The sequence below is a fragment of the Olea europaea genome, chromosome 19 (genome assembly GCF_002742605.1).
Source record: "Olea europaea var. sylvestris chromosome 19, O_europaea_v1, whole genome shotgun sequence".
Classification (NCBI taxonomy): domain Eukaryota; kingdom Viridiplantae; phylum Streptophyta; class Magnoliopsida; order Lamiales; family Oleaceae; genus Olea; species Olea europaea.
Window position 1 is genome coordinate 11,513,620 of NC_036255.1, and position 17,074 is coordinate 11,530,693.

A 17,074-nucleotide genomic window follows, 5' to 3' on the forward strand; every position below is an offset into this window, starting at 1 on the left:
CTTTTATGTTGATTTGTATTGTCATGTGATAGACTCAATCTTGCAAGAGTTGAATGATCGATTTCCAGAAACAACTACTGAGCTCTTTACTTGCATTTCATATTTAAGTCCAAGAGATTCATTTGTAGCTTTTGATAAGACTAAATTGCTACGTCTTACTCAGTTTTATCCTTTGGACTTCAATAGTGACGAGCTTTTATTACTTAGACCTCAACCTGTTAAGTTTCTTTCGCTTGTGAGAATGGACAAAGCTTTCTTTAATCTCAATAGCATATCTTGTGTACTTTAGAAGTTGGTTGAAACTGGAAGTTCTTGTTATTTTCCATTGGTTTATAGGCTGCTCACCTTGGCTTTGATATTACCTGTGGCAACTGCAAGTGTTGAAAGGGTATTTTCTGCTATGAATCTAATCAAGAGTGATTTGCGCAACAAAATGGGTGATATCTGGTTGAATGACAATTTGGTGGTTTACGTGGAGAAAGCTGTTTTTAAACAAATTGAGAATGAGACAATATTGCAACGTTTTCAAATTATGAGACCCCGTAGAATACAGTTATCTAAGTTTACAGTTACAGAGTAATTGAGTAAGGTTGTATCGTATTTTTTTTTTTTTACTATTTTGGGTTGTATCGAAGTATATTTTCATATGTATACGATTTTGACGTTTTAGTTCATTTACATATATATTGAATAACTTTTAATATTATGTAACCAAATTTTAATAAACGATCGAACAATTACGATTGTCGACAGTCAACGATCGTCGGTCAACGGTCAAACCGCCCTAGCTGAACTTCAATCCTGGATTCGCCACTGCTTGCACCTGTGACATTTGTATCAGATGGGCGGTGTTTTTCACTCGAATCCAACTCTACCTGGAGAAATAAAATACGACTTTCAGTTTTTTACAGCATACTTGTAGAAAACAGAAGTAATGAACAAACAAAAGCACTAATAGAACAACAAAAATAATTCTGATCCTCTAGTCCACAAGTTCTATCTAGTCTTGACAAGATGTCCCATTAGTATCAACTTTCATTATATAACAACAAAGAAACAAGATGTCCCATTAGTATCAACTTTCATTATATAACAACAAAGAAAATCAACATAATTTAGCAAAAAAAAAAAAAAAAAACCAACAAATTTTTTTATTTTAACAAGTACTTTACCCATCTACCAACTTCAACAAACAGCTCCAGTCTGACTGAACTAACAATGGGGACAAGGATGCATGTGCTAGAAATATGTCTTGGCAATCAGATAGAAATTTTAGAAGAAATTAAAAGAAATATCGCTTCGAAAGTAATTGACATATGCCAAAAGGGTAACTAAACTACCGTGGACGTATATCACTTCCACTGACTCTCAGTATGTTTTACCTTAGAGCTCACCCCATGTAAAGGTACAACAACCACACCTACGAGTAAGAGTTCAGTAGTTAAAAAAAGATTATTGTATACTTCCTGCAGAAAATCGATGACCACGAACAAATTATAAACCAGGTGAAGAAAATAATTTTATAGACACAATACCTGATAAAGTTGGGTGTACAGTTTTGGCAAGATATTTAGTTCAAGAGGAAACTCATATTTGAAATAAATCTAGTGAGAGAGTTGTCAAGAAGAAGACAATGTGTAACAATTATCTGAGATTCTAACATCTCTTATGATAGTAGCCATCAAAATAATCATCTAGAATAATCATTAAAGTCCAACAAGGAAAACATAACCAATGGGGGCATCAAGAGAAAAAATATAAGCAACCTACAATTTCCAGTAGCACCCATAGTTGGGATATTGAGAAAAAAATAAAATTATTGAATTGCTAAATTACTCCCAAAAGAAATAAAAATAGAATTAGAAAAGCTGACATCAAGATAAGGAGGATTTCACTTAAAGTGGTTCATATATATTCTTTGATACCTCTGGCGATACACACTTAATTGATCAAGACCTTGTATGCAGTTTATTTTGATCCTAGAGACATATTCAATTGTCAGAACCTACAGAATGTAAAATGATTGGTCAAATTAGAACATATTACAGATGAAAATCAAATACTCTCATTATTCAAACTTTTATTCCGAATTTTCCTTTTGGTGTTTCGACTCTTACATAAAGTTTTTCTTTGGACAATTCAAAAGTTGGAGAAAGCTTTTTACTAATAGATCGATATTCAAAATCATTCCATTCAGTATGAAAAACCTCAAAGGAAACACCTTAAGAAGTGCATCAATGTATGATTTGGCAAAGTCATATCATTTCAGAGCAAGCAAATAAATCAAAGAGTCGATTTATTAAGCAATAAACATTTTATTGCAAGTAACAGCAGCAAAGAGACTTACACATTTCTGGTTCTTCTGATTTGTGATGAAGTATGGGGAAATATAGCATCTGTCTAACATTCCCTCAACTGCTTCGTATTCCTTGGAAAACGTCTTTCCATCCTACAACAGCATATTAACACCTTATCAGATTTACCAAATGAGTGTATCTACAATGCCTTCGCATGTATCTCTCCATCACAATAAATATCAACTCCTATTCATTCATTTATTATAATCATGAATTTGGGAACATAAGCAAGCACGAGATTGTATCACCAAATTGAAAATGTACATAGCATGAAGACAAGAAACAAAAGTTTAAAGCTCAAAAACTCATCAATTAATATATATTTGGGAACATAAAACAAGTTCATTATCAATATTTGAAAGTCAATATGAAAGCACACGAATAAAACTTAGAGCTAAAATGTCGCTTTTATCTTTCTTTCATGCATTACGGGAACTTTGGGGGAGTTAGCTAAATGGTAGTCAAGATGACTCACGATCTTATCCACCAAGTTGTGCCATGGCATCGACAAACCGTTCACGAAGCTCATGAGTCCAACAAAGCCACTGCTTAGAGGCTAGATTAGGAATGTTATTAGCATTGTTTACTTAGTTGACGGGATCCATTGAACTGGCACCACAGTCTAATGGCTGACTACGAACTAGTGGAGTACCATGAACTAAGCTTCAGGTAGGAATAACCGTCGGTTGATACATATTTCATTAATCTGTAGACAGGTCCAGAAGTCGTAAGCATAAAATATATACTACCTTGTAAATTTGGAAATCCATAAAAACAATTATGAAGGGTTATGATGATAGAAATAAAACTATAAGCATACAAGAGAGGATGGCATAAAACCACATATTAAGAATCCATTGAGTGGTCACGATAATTTGACATTGTGTAAATCCATTGTTTTCATTAACTAATGATGGGCACAAAATCGTAACTTCTGACGTGTCTTTCTCGTGAAATTATGAATGTTTGAAGCCTTAAACGAAATGCACTAAAAGTTGGGATGTTTTAAGTACTTCCTATCTGTTGTGAGTTTCAATAGTATCTTCAATCAATTTTCGAAGAAAGAAAAAGTAAAGGTTCCTATTTTCTGAGGTGAATTACTTATTCCATTGCCTATAATGTCAAAATATAAAATAGTATATATGTTCATCACTTCTAAAAAGCAGGTGCTTCAACATAACCGTGTGAAAATAAGTTGTTTAAGCCAACGACAACAAATCATCAACTATCAATTTCAGATCTAAATGCCAATTGATTCCGTAATCATCTTTCAACACATCAAATTCTTTGAATTCCTGAAGGGATAATTTTATCCCATACTGCTCTAAATTCATAAAGAAGAACATGATTAGAGCAAAAATCAGAAATTTATGAACTTGGGGAGCAATTTGTGTTTGCATTTGCATTTAATAAAAACAGAATATGTCCACAATCAAATTCAATGCGCAGTGCATTGAGCATTTTCCTCTTAACCCAAAAAGAAAGTCACATCAGCATTACAGAGTCACATCGGCATTACAGTGGGAAGAAGTTAAATACAACCTAGACAGAATTCAATCATATGAATTGTCCATACATGGAAAAGGGACCTCACTATCCATGTCTAATTTCAATAATAACTCTCCAACGAAGAATAAGACGAAGGAAAATCCAAAAAATATAAGTTAGATTTGAAGCGACTTTGACTAATTTATCACTTTTGACATATCTATGACAGAAACACATACCCAATTACCCATGAAGACAATTACAGGCATATACACATACATAAATAAATCGAAAAATTCATAAGAATCATTGTTTACACCTAGACTAAAATCTTGAACCTTTTCTCTGTTATAAAAGGTCAAAAAAAAAAAAAAAAAAAAGTTGCAGAAGAGAAGACAAATCCAGGGCAAAAGATTGTTGACAGTGTTCAATAATTATTGCAAAAAAAACAAAAGTTCCCGTTGCCACAAAAAAATTAAACCAATCAAAATGCCAAAAAAAATAATATTCTAGAGGGGAGTCGATTATTCAAAAACAAGGCTTCGTAAATTTCTGATTTAAGCTTAAGGATAATGTCACCATGTTTCTATTTAGATTCTATGTCTTCAAAATCATCAGAACATTCAAACACACATAACTCATGTCAGGTTGAAGAAGTGTTGGACAGAAAATTAACAAAGAAAAACCGCATCAGGGGCAATTTCATCATTTGTCACGACGGTGTCGGAATGGGCCGAAATTTGTCAAGTTGATTGGAAACGGCCCGAGAAATTGGACTCGGGTCTTTTGACCCGAGATCTCGGGATTTTAGCCAAATTCCTTCGTTTAGGCCTCCGAATAATTAATTTCCGTGTTAATTATGTCAGGTTGAAGAAGTGTTGGGTAGAAAATTAATAAAGCAAAACCGCACCAGGGGCCATTTTGTCATTTGTCGCGACGGTGTCGGAATGGGCCGAAATTTATATGTTGATTGGAAACGGCCCGAGAAATTGGACTCGGGGCACAGACCCGGGATCATGGGATTTTAGCCAAATTCTTTCGTTTAGACCTCTGAATAATTAATTTCCTTATTAATTATGCCAGGTTAAAGAAGTGTTGAACAGAAAATTAACAACGCAAAACCGCACCAGGGGCAATTTTGTCATTTGTCGCGACGGGGTCGGAATGTGCCGAAATTTGGCAGGTTGATTGGAAACAGCCCGAGAAATTAGACTCAGGGCACAGACTCGGGATCATGGGATTTTAGCCAAATTCCTTCGTTTAGGCCTCCGAATAATTAATTTCCTTATTAATTATGTAAGGTTGAAGAAGTGTTGGATAGAAAATTAACAAAGCAAAATCGCACTAGGGGCAATTTTGTCATTTGTCGCGACGGTATCGGAATGGGCCGAAATTCGACAGGTTGATTGGAAACGGCCTGAGGAATTAGACTCGGGACAGAGACTCGAGATCTCGGGATTTTAGCAAAATTCCTTTGTTTAGGCCTCCGAATAATTAATTTTCGTATTAATTATGTCAAGTTAAATAAGTGTTGGACAAAAAATTAACAACGTAAAATCGCACTAGGGGTAATTTTGTCATTTGTCATGACGGTGTCTAAATGGGCCGAAATTTGGCGGGTTGATTGGAAACGACCCGAGAAATTGGCTTCGGGGCAAAGACCCGGGATCACGGGATTTTTGGCCAAATTCCTTCGTTTAGACCTCTGAATAATTAATTTCCTTATTAATTATGTCAGGTTGAAGAAGTGTTGGACAGAAAATTAACAAAGCAAGACCGCACCAGGGGCAATTTCGTCATTTGTCGCGACGGTGTCAGAATGAACCGAAATTCGATAGGTTGATTGGAAATGGCCCGAGGAATTGGACTCGGGGCTAAGACCCGAGATCTCGGGATTTTAGCCAAATTCCTTCGTTTAGGCCTCCGAATAATTAATTTTCGTATTAATTATGTCAGGTTGAATAAGTGTTGGACAGAAAAATAACAACGCAAAACCGCACCAGGGGCAATTTTGTCATTTGTTGTGACGGTGTCGGAATGGGCCGAAATTTGGCAGGTTGATTGGAAACGACCTTGAAATTGGACTTGGGTCAAAGACCCAAGATCTTGGAATTTTAGCCAAATTCCTTTGTTTACGCATCCGAATAATTAGTTTCTGTATTTATTATGTCAGGTTGAAGAAGTGTTTGACAGAAAATTAACAACGTAAAATCGCACCAGGGGCAATTTTGTCACTTCTCGTAACGACGTCGGAATGTGTCGAAATTTAACAGGTTGATTGGAAACGGCCCGAGAAATTGGACTCGGGGCAAAGACCCGAGAAATTGGACTTGGGGCAAAGACCCGATATCTCAGAATTTTAGCCAAATTCCTTCGTTTAGGCCTCCGAATAATTAATTTTCGTATTAATTATGTCAGGTTGAATAAGTGTTGGACAGAAAATTAACAACGCAAAACCACAATAGGGGCAATTTTTTCATTTGTCGTGACAGTGTCGGAATGGGCCGAAATTATGAAGGTTGATTGGAAACGGACCGAGGAATTGGACTCGGGACGAAGACCTGAGACCTCGAAATTTCAGCCAAATTCCTTCGTTTAGGCCTTCGAATAATTAATTTTCGTATTAATTATGTCAGGTTGAATAAGTGTTGGACAGAAAATTAACAACGCAAAACTGCACCAGGGGCAATTTTGTCATTTGTCACGACAGTGCTGGAATGGGCCGAAATTTGGCAGGTTGATTGGAAACGGCCTGAGAAATTGGCTCGAGGCAAAGACCCGAGAACTCGGGATTTTTGCAAAATTCCTTCGTTTAAGCCTCCGAATAACTAATTTTCGTATTAATTATGTCAGGTTGAAAAAGTGTTGGACAGAAAATTAACAACGCAAAATCGCACCAGGGGCAATTCTATCATTTGTCGCGATGGTGTCGGAATGGGCCAAAATTGGGCAAGTTGATTGGAAACGGTCTGAGAAATTGGACTCGGGGCACAGACCCGGGATCACGGGATTTTAGCCAAATTCCTTCGTTTAGGCCTCCGAATAATTAATTTTCGTATTAATTATGTCAGGTTGAAGGAGTGTTGGACAGAAAATTAACAAAGCAAAATCGCACCAGGGGCAATATCGTCATTTGTCGCGACAGTGTCGAAATGGGCCGAAATTTGGCAGGTTGATTGGAAAAGGCCCAAGAAATTGGACTCGGGGCACAGACCCGAGATCACGGGATTTTAGCCAAATTTTTTCGTTTAGGCCTCCGAATAATTAATTTTCTTATTAATTATGTCAGGTTGAAGAAGTGTTGGACAGAAACTTAACAAAGAAAAACCGCACCAAGGGCAATTTTGTCATTTGTCGCGACGGTGTTAGAATGCGTTGAAATTTGGTAGGTTGATTGGAAACGGCCTGAGAAATTGTACTCGGGGCATAGACCTGGGATCACGGAATTTTAGCCAAATTCCTTCTTTTAAGCCTCCGAATAATTTATTTCCATATTAATTATGTCAGGTTGAAGAAGTGTTGGACAGAAAATTAACAAAGAAAAATCGCACCAGGAGTAATTTCGTCATTTGTCGCGACGGTGTCAGAATGGGCCGAAATTTGGCAGGTTGATTGGAAACGGCCCGAGAAATTGGACTCGAAGCACAAACCCGAGATCACGGGATTTTAGCCAAATTCCTTCATTTAGGCCTCCGAATAATTAATTTTCGTATTAACTATGTTAGGTTGAAAAAGTGTTGGACAGAAAATTAACAAAGAAAAATCGCATCAGAGGCAATTTCGTCATTTGTCGCGATAGTGTTGGAATGGTCTGAAATTTGGCAGGTTGATTGGAAAAGGCTCGAGAAATCGGACTTGGGGCACAGACCCGGGATCACAGGATTTTAGCCAAATTCCTTCGTTTAGGCCACCGAATAATTAATTTTCGTATTAATTATGTCAGGTTGAAGAAGTGCTGGACAGAAAATTAAGAAAGAAAAACCGCACCAAGGGCAATTTTGTCATTTGTCGCAACGATGTCGGAATAGGCCGAAATTTGGCAGGTTGATTGGAAACGGCCCAAGAAATGGGACTCAGGATACAGACCCGGGATCACGGGATTTTAGTCAAATTCCTTCGTTTAGGCCTCCAAATAATTAATTTCCGTATTAATTATGTCAGGTTGAAGAAGTGTTGGACAAAAAATTAAAAAAGAAAAATCGTAACAGGGGCAATTTTGTAATTTGTCACAACGGTGTCGGAATGTGCCGAAATTTGGCAGGTTGATTGGAAATAGCCCGCGAAATTAGACTTGGGCCATGGACCTGAGTTCTCGGGATTTTAGCCAAATTCCTTCGTTTAGGCTTCCGAATAATTAATTTCCGTATTAATTATGTCAGGTTGAAGAAGTGTTGGACAGAAAATTTACAAAGCAAAATCGCACCAGGGGGAATTTTGTCATTTGTCGCGACGGAGTTAGAATGGGCCGGAATTTGGCAGGTTGATTAGAAACGGCCCGAGAAATTGGACTCGAGGCACAGTCCTGGGTTCACGGGATTTTAGCCAAATTTCTTCACTTAAGCCTCCGAATAATTTATTTCCGTATTAATTATGTCAGGTTGAAGAAGTGTTGGACAGAAAATTAACAAAAAAAAATTCGCACCAGGGGCAATTTCATCATTTGTCGCGACGGTGTCAGAACGTGCCGAAATTTGGTAAGTTGATTGGAAACGGCCCGAGAAATTGGACTTGGAGCACAAACCCGGGATCACGGGATTTTAGCCAAATTCCTTCATTTAGGCCTCCGAATAAATAATTTTCATATTAACTATGTTAGGTTGAAGAAGTGTTGGATAGAAAATTAACAAAGAAAAACTGCATCAGAGGCAATTTCGTCATTTGTCGCGATAGTGTTGGAATGGTCCGAAATTTGCTGGTTGATTGGAAACGGCCCGAGAAATTGGACTGGGTCAAAGACCCGAGATCTCGGGATTTTAGCCAAATTCCTTCGATTAGGCCTCTGAGTAATTAATTTTCGTATTAATTATGTCGGGTTGAAGAAGTGTTGGACAGGGAATTAACAAAGCAAAATCGCACCTGGGGCCATTTTGTCATTTGTCGCGATGGTGTCGGAATGGGCCAAAATTTGCAGGTTGATTGGAAACGGCTTGAGAAATTGGACTCGGGGCATTGACCAGGGATCACGAGATTTTAGCCAAATTCCTTCGTTTAGGCCTTCGAATAATTAATTTCCTTATTAATTATGTAAGGTTGAAGAAGTGTTGGACAGAAAATTAACAAAGCAAAACCGCAGCAGGGGCAATTTTGTCATTTGTCGCGACGGTGTCGGAATGGGCCAACATTTGGCAGGTTGATTGGAAATGGCTCGAGAAATTGGACACGAGCCAAAGACCCGAGATCTCGGGATTTTAGCCAAATTCCTTCGTTTAGGCCTGCGAATAATTAATTTATTTGTTAATTATGTTAGGTTGAAAAGTGTTGGACAGAAAATTAACAATGCAAAGCCGCACCAGGGGCAATTTTGTCATTTGTCGCGACAGCGTCGGAATGTGCCAAAATTCGGCAGGTCCCGAGAAGTTGGACTCTGGGCAAAGACCCGAGATCTCAGGATTTTAGCCAAATTCCTTCGTTTAGGCCTTCGAATAATTAATTTTCACATTAATTAGGTCATGTTGAATAAGTGCTGAACAGAAAATTAACAACGCAAAACCGCACCAGGGGCAATTTTATCATTGTCGCGACGGTGTCGGAATGGGCCAAAATTTGGCAGGTTGATTGGAAACGGCCCGAGAAATTGGCTCGGGGCACAGACTCGACAACTCGGGATTTTAGCCAAATTCATTCGTTTAGGCCTCCGAATAATTAATTTCCGTATTAATTACGTCAGGCTGAATAAGTGTTGGGCAGAAAATTAACAACGCAAAATCGCACCGGGGGGAATTTTGTCATTTGTCGCGACGGTTTCGGAATGGATCGAAATTTGACAGGTTGATTGGAAACGGCCCATGAAATTGGACTCGGGGCACAGATCCGGAATCACGGGATTTTAGCCAAATTCCTTCGTTTAGGCCTCCGAATAATTAATTTCCTTATTAATTATGTCAGGTTGAAGAAGGTTGAAGAAGTGTTGGACAGAAAACTAACAAAGTAAAACCGCACCTGGGTCAATTTCGTCATTTGTCGCGACGGTGTCGGAATGGGCCGAAATTTGGCAGGTTGATTGGAAACGGCCCAAAAAATTGGACTTGGGGCACAGACCCGGGATCACGGGATTTTAGCCGAATTCCTTCATTTAGGCCTCTGAATAATTAATTTTCGTATTAATTATGTTAGGTTGAAGAAGTGTTGGACAGAAAATTAATAAAGAAAAACTACACCCGGGGCAATTTCGTCATTTGTCGCGACTGTGTCGGAACGGGCCGAAAGTTGGCAAGTTGATTGTAAACGGCCCTTGAAATTGGACTCGGGTCTATGACCCGATATCTCGGGATATTAGCCAAATTCCTTCGTTTAGGCCTCCGAATAATTAATTTTCGAAATAGTTACGAAAAATCGAAGAAGTGTTGGACAGAAAATTAATAAAGCAAAACCGCACCAAGGACCATTTTCTCATTTGTCGCGACGGTGTCGGAATGGGCCGAAATTTGAAGGTTGATTGAAAACGGCCCGAAAAATTGGAATCGGGGCTTAGACCCAGGATCTCGAGATTTTAGCCAAATTCCTTATTTTAGGCCTCCGAATAATTAATTTTCTTATTAATTATGTCAGGATGAAGAAGTGCCGGACAGAAAATTAACAACGCAAAACCACACCAGGGGCAATTTTGACATTTGTTGCGACGGCGTTGGAGTGGGTCGAAATTTGGAGGTTGATTGGAAACGGCCCGAGAAATTGGCTCAGGGCATGGACCCGACAACTCGGGATTTTACCCAAATTCCTTTGTTTAGGCCTCCGAATAATTAATTTCCGTATTAATTATGTTAGGTTGAATAAGTGTTGGACAGAAAATAAACAACTTGAAACCGCACCGGGGGCAATTTTGTCGTTTGTCGGGACGGTGTCGGAATGGGCCGAAATTCGGCTAGTTGATTGGAAACGGGCCGAGAAATTGGACTCGGGGCACAGACCCGGGATCATGGGATTTTAGCCAAATTCCATCTTTAGGCCTCCAAATAATTTATTTCCGTATTAATTATGTCAGGTTGAAGAAGTGTTGGACAGAAAACTAACAAAGAAAAACCGCACCAGGGGCAATTTCGTCATTTGTCGCGACGGTGTCGGAATGGGCTGAAATTTGGCAGGTTGATTGGAAACGGCCCGAGAAATTGGACTCGGGGGACAGACCCGGGATCACGGGACTTTAGCCAAATTCCTTTGTTTAGGCCTCCGAATAATTTATTTCCTTATTAATTATGTCAGGTTGAAGAAGTGTTGGACAGAAAACTAACAAAGAAAAATCGCACCAGGGGCAATTTCATCATTTGTCGCAACGGTGTCGGAATGGCCGAAATTTGGCAGGTTGATTGGAAACGGCCTGAAAAATTGGACTCGGGGCAAATATTCGGGATCACGGGATTTTAGCCAAATTCCTTCATTTCGGCCACCGAATAATTAATTTCCTTATTAATTATGTCAGGTTGAAGAAGTGTCGGACAGAAAATTAACAAAGCATAACAGCACCAGGGCCAATTTTGTCATTTGTCGTGATGGTGTCGGAATGGGCCGAAACTTGCAGGTTGATTGCAAACGGCCCGAGAAATTGGACTCGGGGCACAGACCAGGTTTCACGGAATTTTAGCCAAATTCCTTTGTTTAGGCCTCCGAATAATTAATTTCCTTATTAATTATGTCAGGTTGAAGAAGTGTTGGACAGAAAATTAACAAAGCAAAACCGCATTAGGGGCAATTTTGTCATTTGTCAAGACGGTGTCGGAATAGGTCGAAATTTGGCAGGTTGATTGGAAACGGCCTGAAAAATTGGACTCGGGGCACAAACCTGAGATCACGGGATTTTAGCCAAATTCCTTCGTTTAGGCCTCCGAATAATTTATTTCCGTATTAATTATGTCAGGTTGAAAAATGTGTTGGACTGATTATTAACAGAGAAAAACTGCACCTGGGGCAACTTCGTCATTGCTCGCGACAGTGTCGAAATGGGCCGAAATTTGGCAGGTTGATTGGAAACGACCCGAGAAATTGGAGTCGGGGCACATATTCGGAATCTCGAGATATTAGCGAAATTCCTTCGTTTAGGCCTCCAAATAATTAATTTCTGAAATAATTACGAAAAATTGAAGAAGTGTTGGACAGAAAATTAATAAAGCCAAATCGTACCAGGGCCATTTTGTCATTTGTCACGAAGGTGTCAGAATGGGCCGAAATTTGAAGGTTGATTGGAAATGGCCCGAGAAATTGGACTCGGGGCGCAGACCCGGGATCACGGGATTTTAGCCAAATTCCTTTGTTTAGGCCTTCGAATAATTAATTTCCTTATTAATTATGTCAGGTTGAAGAAGTGTTGGACAGAAAATTAAGAAAGCAAAATCGCACCAGGGGCAATTTTGTCATTTGTCGCGACGGTGTCGGAATGGGCTGAAATTTGACAGGTTGATTGGAAACGGCTAGAGAAATTGGACACAGGGCAAAGACACGAGATCTCGGGATTTTAGCCAAACTTCATCGTTTAGGCCTTCGAATAATTAATTTTCGTATTAATTATGTCAGGTTGAATAAGTGCTGGAAAGATAATTAAAAACGTAAAACCGCACAAGGGGCAATTTTGTCATTTGTCGCGACGGTGTCGGATTGGGCCAAAATTTGGCAAGTTGATTGGAAACGGCCCGAGAAATTGGACTAGGGCAAAAGACCCGAGTCTCAAGATTTTAGCCAAATTCCTTCGTTTAGGCCTCCGAATAATTAATTTTCGTATTAATTATGTTAGGTTGAATAAGTGCTGAACAGAAAATTAACAACGCAAAACCGCACCAGGGGCAATTCTGTCATTTGTCGATACGGTGTCGGAATGGGCTGAAATTTGACTGGTTGATTGGAAATAGGGCACATACCCGAGATCACGGGATTTTAGCCAAATTCCTTCGTTTAGGCCTCCGAATAATTAATTTTCGTATTAATTATGTCAGGTTGAATAAGTGTTGGACAGAAAATTGACAACGCAAAATCGCTTCAAGGGAAATTTTGTCGTTTGTCGCGACAGTAGAACGGGCTGAAATTTTAGCAGGTTGATTGGAAACAGCCCTAGAAATTGGACTCGGGTCATAGACTCGAGATCTCGGGATTTTAGTCAAGTTGCTTCGTTTAGGCCTCAGAATAATTAATATTCGTATTAATTATGTCAGGTTGAAGAAGTTTTAGACCGAAAATTAACAACGCAAAACCGCACCAGAGGCAATTTTGTCATTTGTCGCGATGGCGTCGGAATGTGCCGAAATTTGGCAGGTTGATTGGAAACGGCCCGAGAAATTGGACTCGGGGCTTAGACCCGAGATCTCGGGATTTTAGCCAAATTCTTTCGTTTAGACCTCCGAATAATCAATTTTCGTATTAATTAGGTCAGGTTGAATAAGTGCAGAACAGAATATTAACAACGCAAAACCACATCACAAGAAATTTCATCATTTGTCGCGACGATGTCGGAATGGGTTGAAATTTGGCAAGTTGATTGGAAACGGCCTGAGAAATGTACTCGGGTCGATGACCCGAGATCTCGGGATTTTAGCCAAATTCCTTCGTTTATGCCTCTGAATAATTAATTTTTGTATTAATTATGTCAGGTTGAAGAAGTGTTGGACAGAAAATTAACAAAGCAAAACCGCACCAAGGGCAATTTTGTCATTTGACGCGACGGTGTCGGAATGGGCTGTAATTCGGCAGGTTGATTGGAAACGGCCCGAGGAATTGGACTCGGGGCAAAGACCCGAGATCTTAGGATTTTAGACAAATTCCTTCATTTTGGGCTCCGAACAATTAATTTTTGTATTAATTATATCAGGTTGAATAAGTGTTGGACAGAAAATTAACAATGCGAAACCGCACCAGGGCCAATTTTGTCAACTGTCGCGACGGTGTCGAAATGGGCTGAAATTTGGCAAGTTGATTGGAAACGGGGCACAGACCCGAGATCACGGGATTTTAGCCAAATTTCTTCGTTTAGGCCTCCGAATAATTTATTTCCGTATTAATTATGTTAGGTTGAAGAATGTTGGACCGGAAATCAACAAAGAAAAACCGCACAAGGGGCAATTTCGTCATTGGTCGCGATAGTTTCGGAATGGGCCAAAATTTGACAGGTTGATTGGAAATGGCCCGCGAAATTGGACTCGGCGCTAAGGCCCGAGATCTCGCGATTTTAGCCAAATTCTCTCGTTTGGGCCCTCGAACAATTAATTTTCGCATTGATTATGTCTGGTTGAAGAAGTGTTTTATAAAAAATTAACAAAGTAAAATCGCACCAGGGGCAATTTTGTCATTTATCGCGACGGTGTTGGAATGGGCCAAAATTTACCATGTTAATTGGAAACGGCCCGAGAAATTGGACTCGGGGCAAAGACCCGGGATCACGGGATTTTAGCCAAATTCCTTCGTTTTGGCCTCCAAATAATTAATTTCGTTAATAATTATGTCAGGTTGAAGAAGTGTTGGATAGAAAATTAACAAAGCAAAACCGCACCAGGGGCAATTTTATCATTTGACGCGACGGTGTCGGAATTGGTCGAAATTCGACAGGTTGATTGGAAACGGCCCGAGGAATTGGACTCGGGGCAAAGACCCGAGATCTCAGGATTTTAGCCAAATTTCTTCGTTTTAACCTTCGAATAATTAATTTTCGTATTAATTATGTCAGGATGAATAAGTGTTGGATAGAAAATTAACAACGCAAAATCGCACCAGGGGCAATTCTGCCATTTGTCGCGACGGTGTCGGCATGGGCCGAAATTTGGCAGGTTGATTGGAAACGGGGCACATACCCGAGATCACGGGATTTTAGCCAAATTCCTTCGTTTAGACCACCGAATAATTTATTTCCGTAATAATTATGTCAGGTTGAAGAAGTGTTGGACCAAAAATTAACAAAGAAAAACCGTACCAGGGACAATTTTATCATTGGTCACGACAGTGTCGGAATGGGCCGAAATTTGGCAGGTTTATTGGAAACAACCTGAGAAATTGGAGTCGCGGCACAGATTCGAAATCACTGGATTTTTGCTAAATTCCTTCGTTTAGGCTTCCGAATAATTAATTTTCGTATTAATTATGTCAGGTTGAAAAAGTGTTGGACAGAAAATTAACAACGCAAAATCGCTCCAGGGGAAATTTTGTCATTTGTCGCGATGGCGTCGGAATGTGCCGAAATTTGGCAGGTTGATTGGAAACAGCCTGAGAAATTGGACTCAGGGCTCAGACCCGAGATCTCCAGATTTTAGCCAATTTCCTTCGTTTAGGCCTCCGAATAATTAATTTTCGTATTAATTAGGTTAGGTTGAATAAGTGCAGAACAGAATATTAACAACGCAAAACCGCACCACAGGAAATTTAGTCATTTGTCGCGGCGATGTCGGAATGAGCCGAAATTTGCCAAGTTGATTGGAAACGGCCTGAGAAATTGTACTCGGGTTTTTGACCCGAGATCTCGGGATTTTAGCCAAATTCCTTCATTTAGGCCTCCGAATATTTAATTTTCGTATTAATTATGTTAGGTTGAAGAAGTGTTGAACAGAAAATTAACAAAGCAAACCCGCACCAGGGGCAATTTTGTCATTTGTCGGGACGGTGTCGGAATGGGCTGGAAATTCGACAGGTTAATTGGAAACGGCCCGAGGAATTGGACTCGGGGCAAAGACCCGAGATCTTGGGATTTTGGCCAAATTCCTTCATTTTGGCCTCCGAATAATTAATTTTCGTATTAATTATGTCAGGTTGAATAAGTGTTGGACAGAAAATTAACAACGCGAAACCGCACCAGGGCCAATTTTGTCAACTGTCGTGACGGTGTTGGAATGGGCTGAAATTTGACAGGTTGATTGGAAACGGGGCATAGACCTGAGATCACGGGATTTTAGCCAAATTCCTTCGTTTAGGCCTCCGAATAATTTATTTCCGTATTAATTATGTCAGGTTGAAGAATGTTGGACCGAAAATTAACACTGAAAAACCGCACTAGGGGCAATTTCGTCATTGGTCGCGACAGTGTCGGAATGGGCCGAAATTTGGCAGATTGATTGGAAACGACCCGAGAAATTGGAGTAGGGGCACAGATCCAGAATCACGGGATTTTAGCTAAATTCCTTCGTTTAGGCTTCCGAATAATTAATTTTCGTATTAATTATGTCAGGTTGAAAAAGTGTTGGACAGAAAATTAACAACGCAAAATCTCTCCAGGGGAAATTTTGTCATTTGTCGCGACGGTGTCGGAACGGGCCGAAATTTTGGCAGGTTAATTGGAAATGGCCCTAGAAATTGGACTTGGGTCATAGACTCGAGATCTCGGAATTTTAGCCAAATTCTTTCGTTTAGGCCTCCGAATAATTAATTTTCGTATTAATTATATCAGGTTGAAGAGGTGTTGGACAAAAAATTAACAACGCAAAATCGTACCAGGGGCAATTTTGTCATTTCTCGCGATGGCGTCGGAATGTACCGAAATTTTGCAGGTTGATTGGAAACAGCCCGAGATGTTGGACTCAAGGCAAAGACCCGAGATCTTGGGATTTTAGCCAAATTCCTTCGTTTTGGCCTCCGAATAATTAATTTCCTTATTAATTATGTCAGGTTGAAGAAGTGTTGGACAAAAAATTAAGAAAGCAAAACCGCACCAGGGGTAATTTTGTCATTCGTAGCGACGGTGTCAGAATGGGCCGAAATTTGGCAGGTTGATTGGAAACCGCCCGAGAAACTGGACTCGGGGCAAAGACACGAGATCTCGGAATTTTAGCCAAATTCCATCGTTTAGGCCTTTGAATAATTAATTTTCGTATTAATTATGTCAGATTGAATAAGTATTGGACAGATAATTAAAAACGTAAAACTGTACCAGGGGCAATTTTGTCATTTGTCGTGACGGTGTCGGAATGGGATGAAATTTGGCAGGTTGATTGGAAACGGCCCGAGAAATTGGACTAGGGCAAAAGACTTGAGATCTCGAGATTTTAGCCAGATTCCTTCGTTCAGGCCTCCAAATAATTAATTTTCGTATTAATTATGTCGGTTGAATA

The 17,074-nt window shown here is 39.6% G+C and overlaps 1 protein-coding gene across 6 annotated transcripts in view; it reads right to left on the bottom strand.

Moving 5' to 3' along the window:
* The window catches only part of LOC111368842 (chaperonin CPN60-1, mitochondrial-like), a 9,026-nt gene extending 5,637 nt beyond the window's left edge, over positions 1-3,389 (bottom strand). For 2 of the 6 annotated variants that reach the window (XM_022990314.1, XM_022990315.1), the window contains exons 1-3: positions 2,833-3,389; positions 2,348-2,449; positions 824-875 (exon numbers count right to left, since the gene is read on the bottom strand). In XM_022990314.1, coding sequence (XP_022846082.1) covers positions 824-875; positions 2,348-2,449; positions 2,833-2,886 — 208 coding nt within the window. In that variant the 5' untranslated portion in view covers positions 2,887-3,389. Of the gene's footprint in view, positions 1-823; positions 876-1,172; positions 1,421-1,925; positions 2,006-2,347; positions 2,450-2,832 lie in introns of those variants that run through there. The other 4 variants (XR_002698053.1, XM_022990313.1, XR_002698057.1 and 1 more) reach the window with 4 other exon arrangements.
* Positions 3,390-17,074: the final 13,685 nt, after the last annotated feature.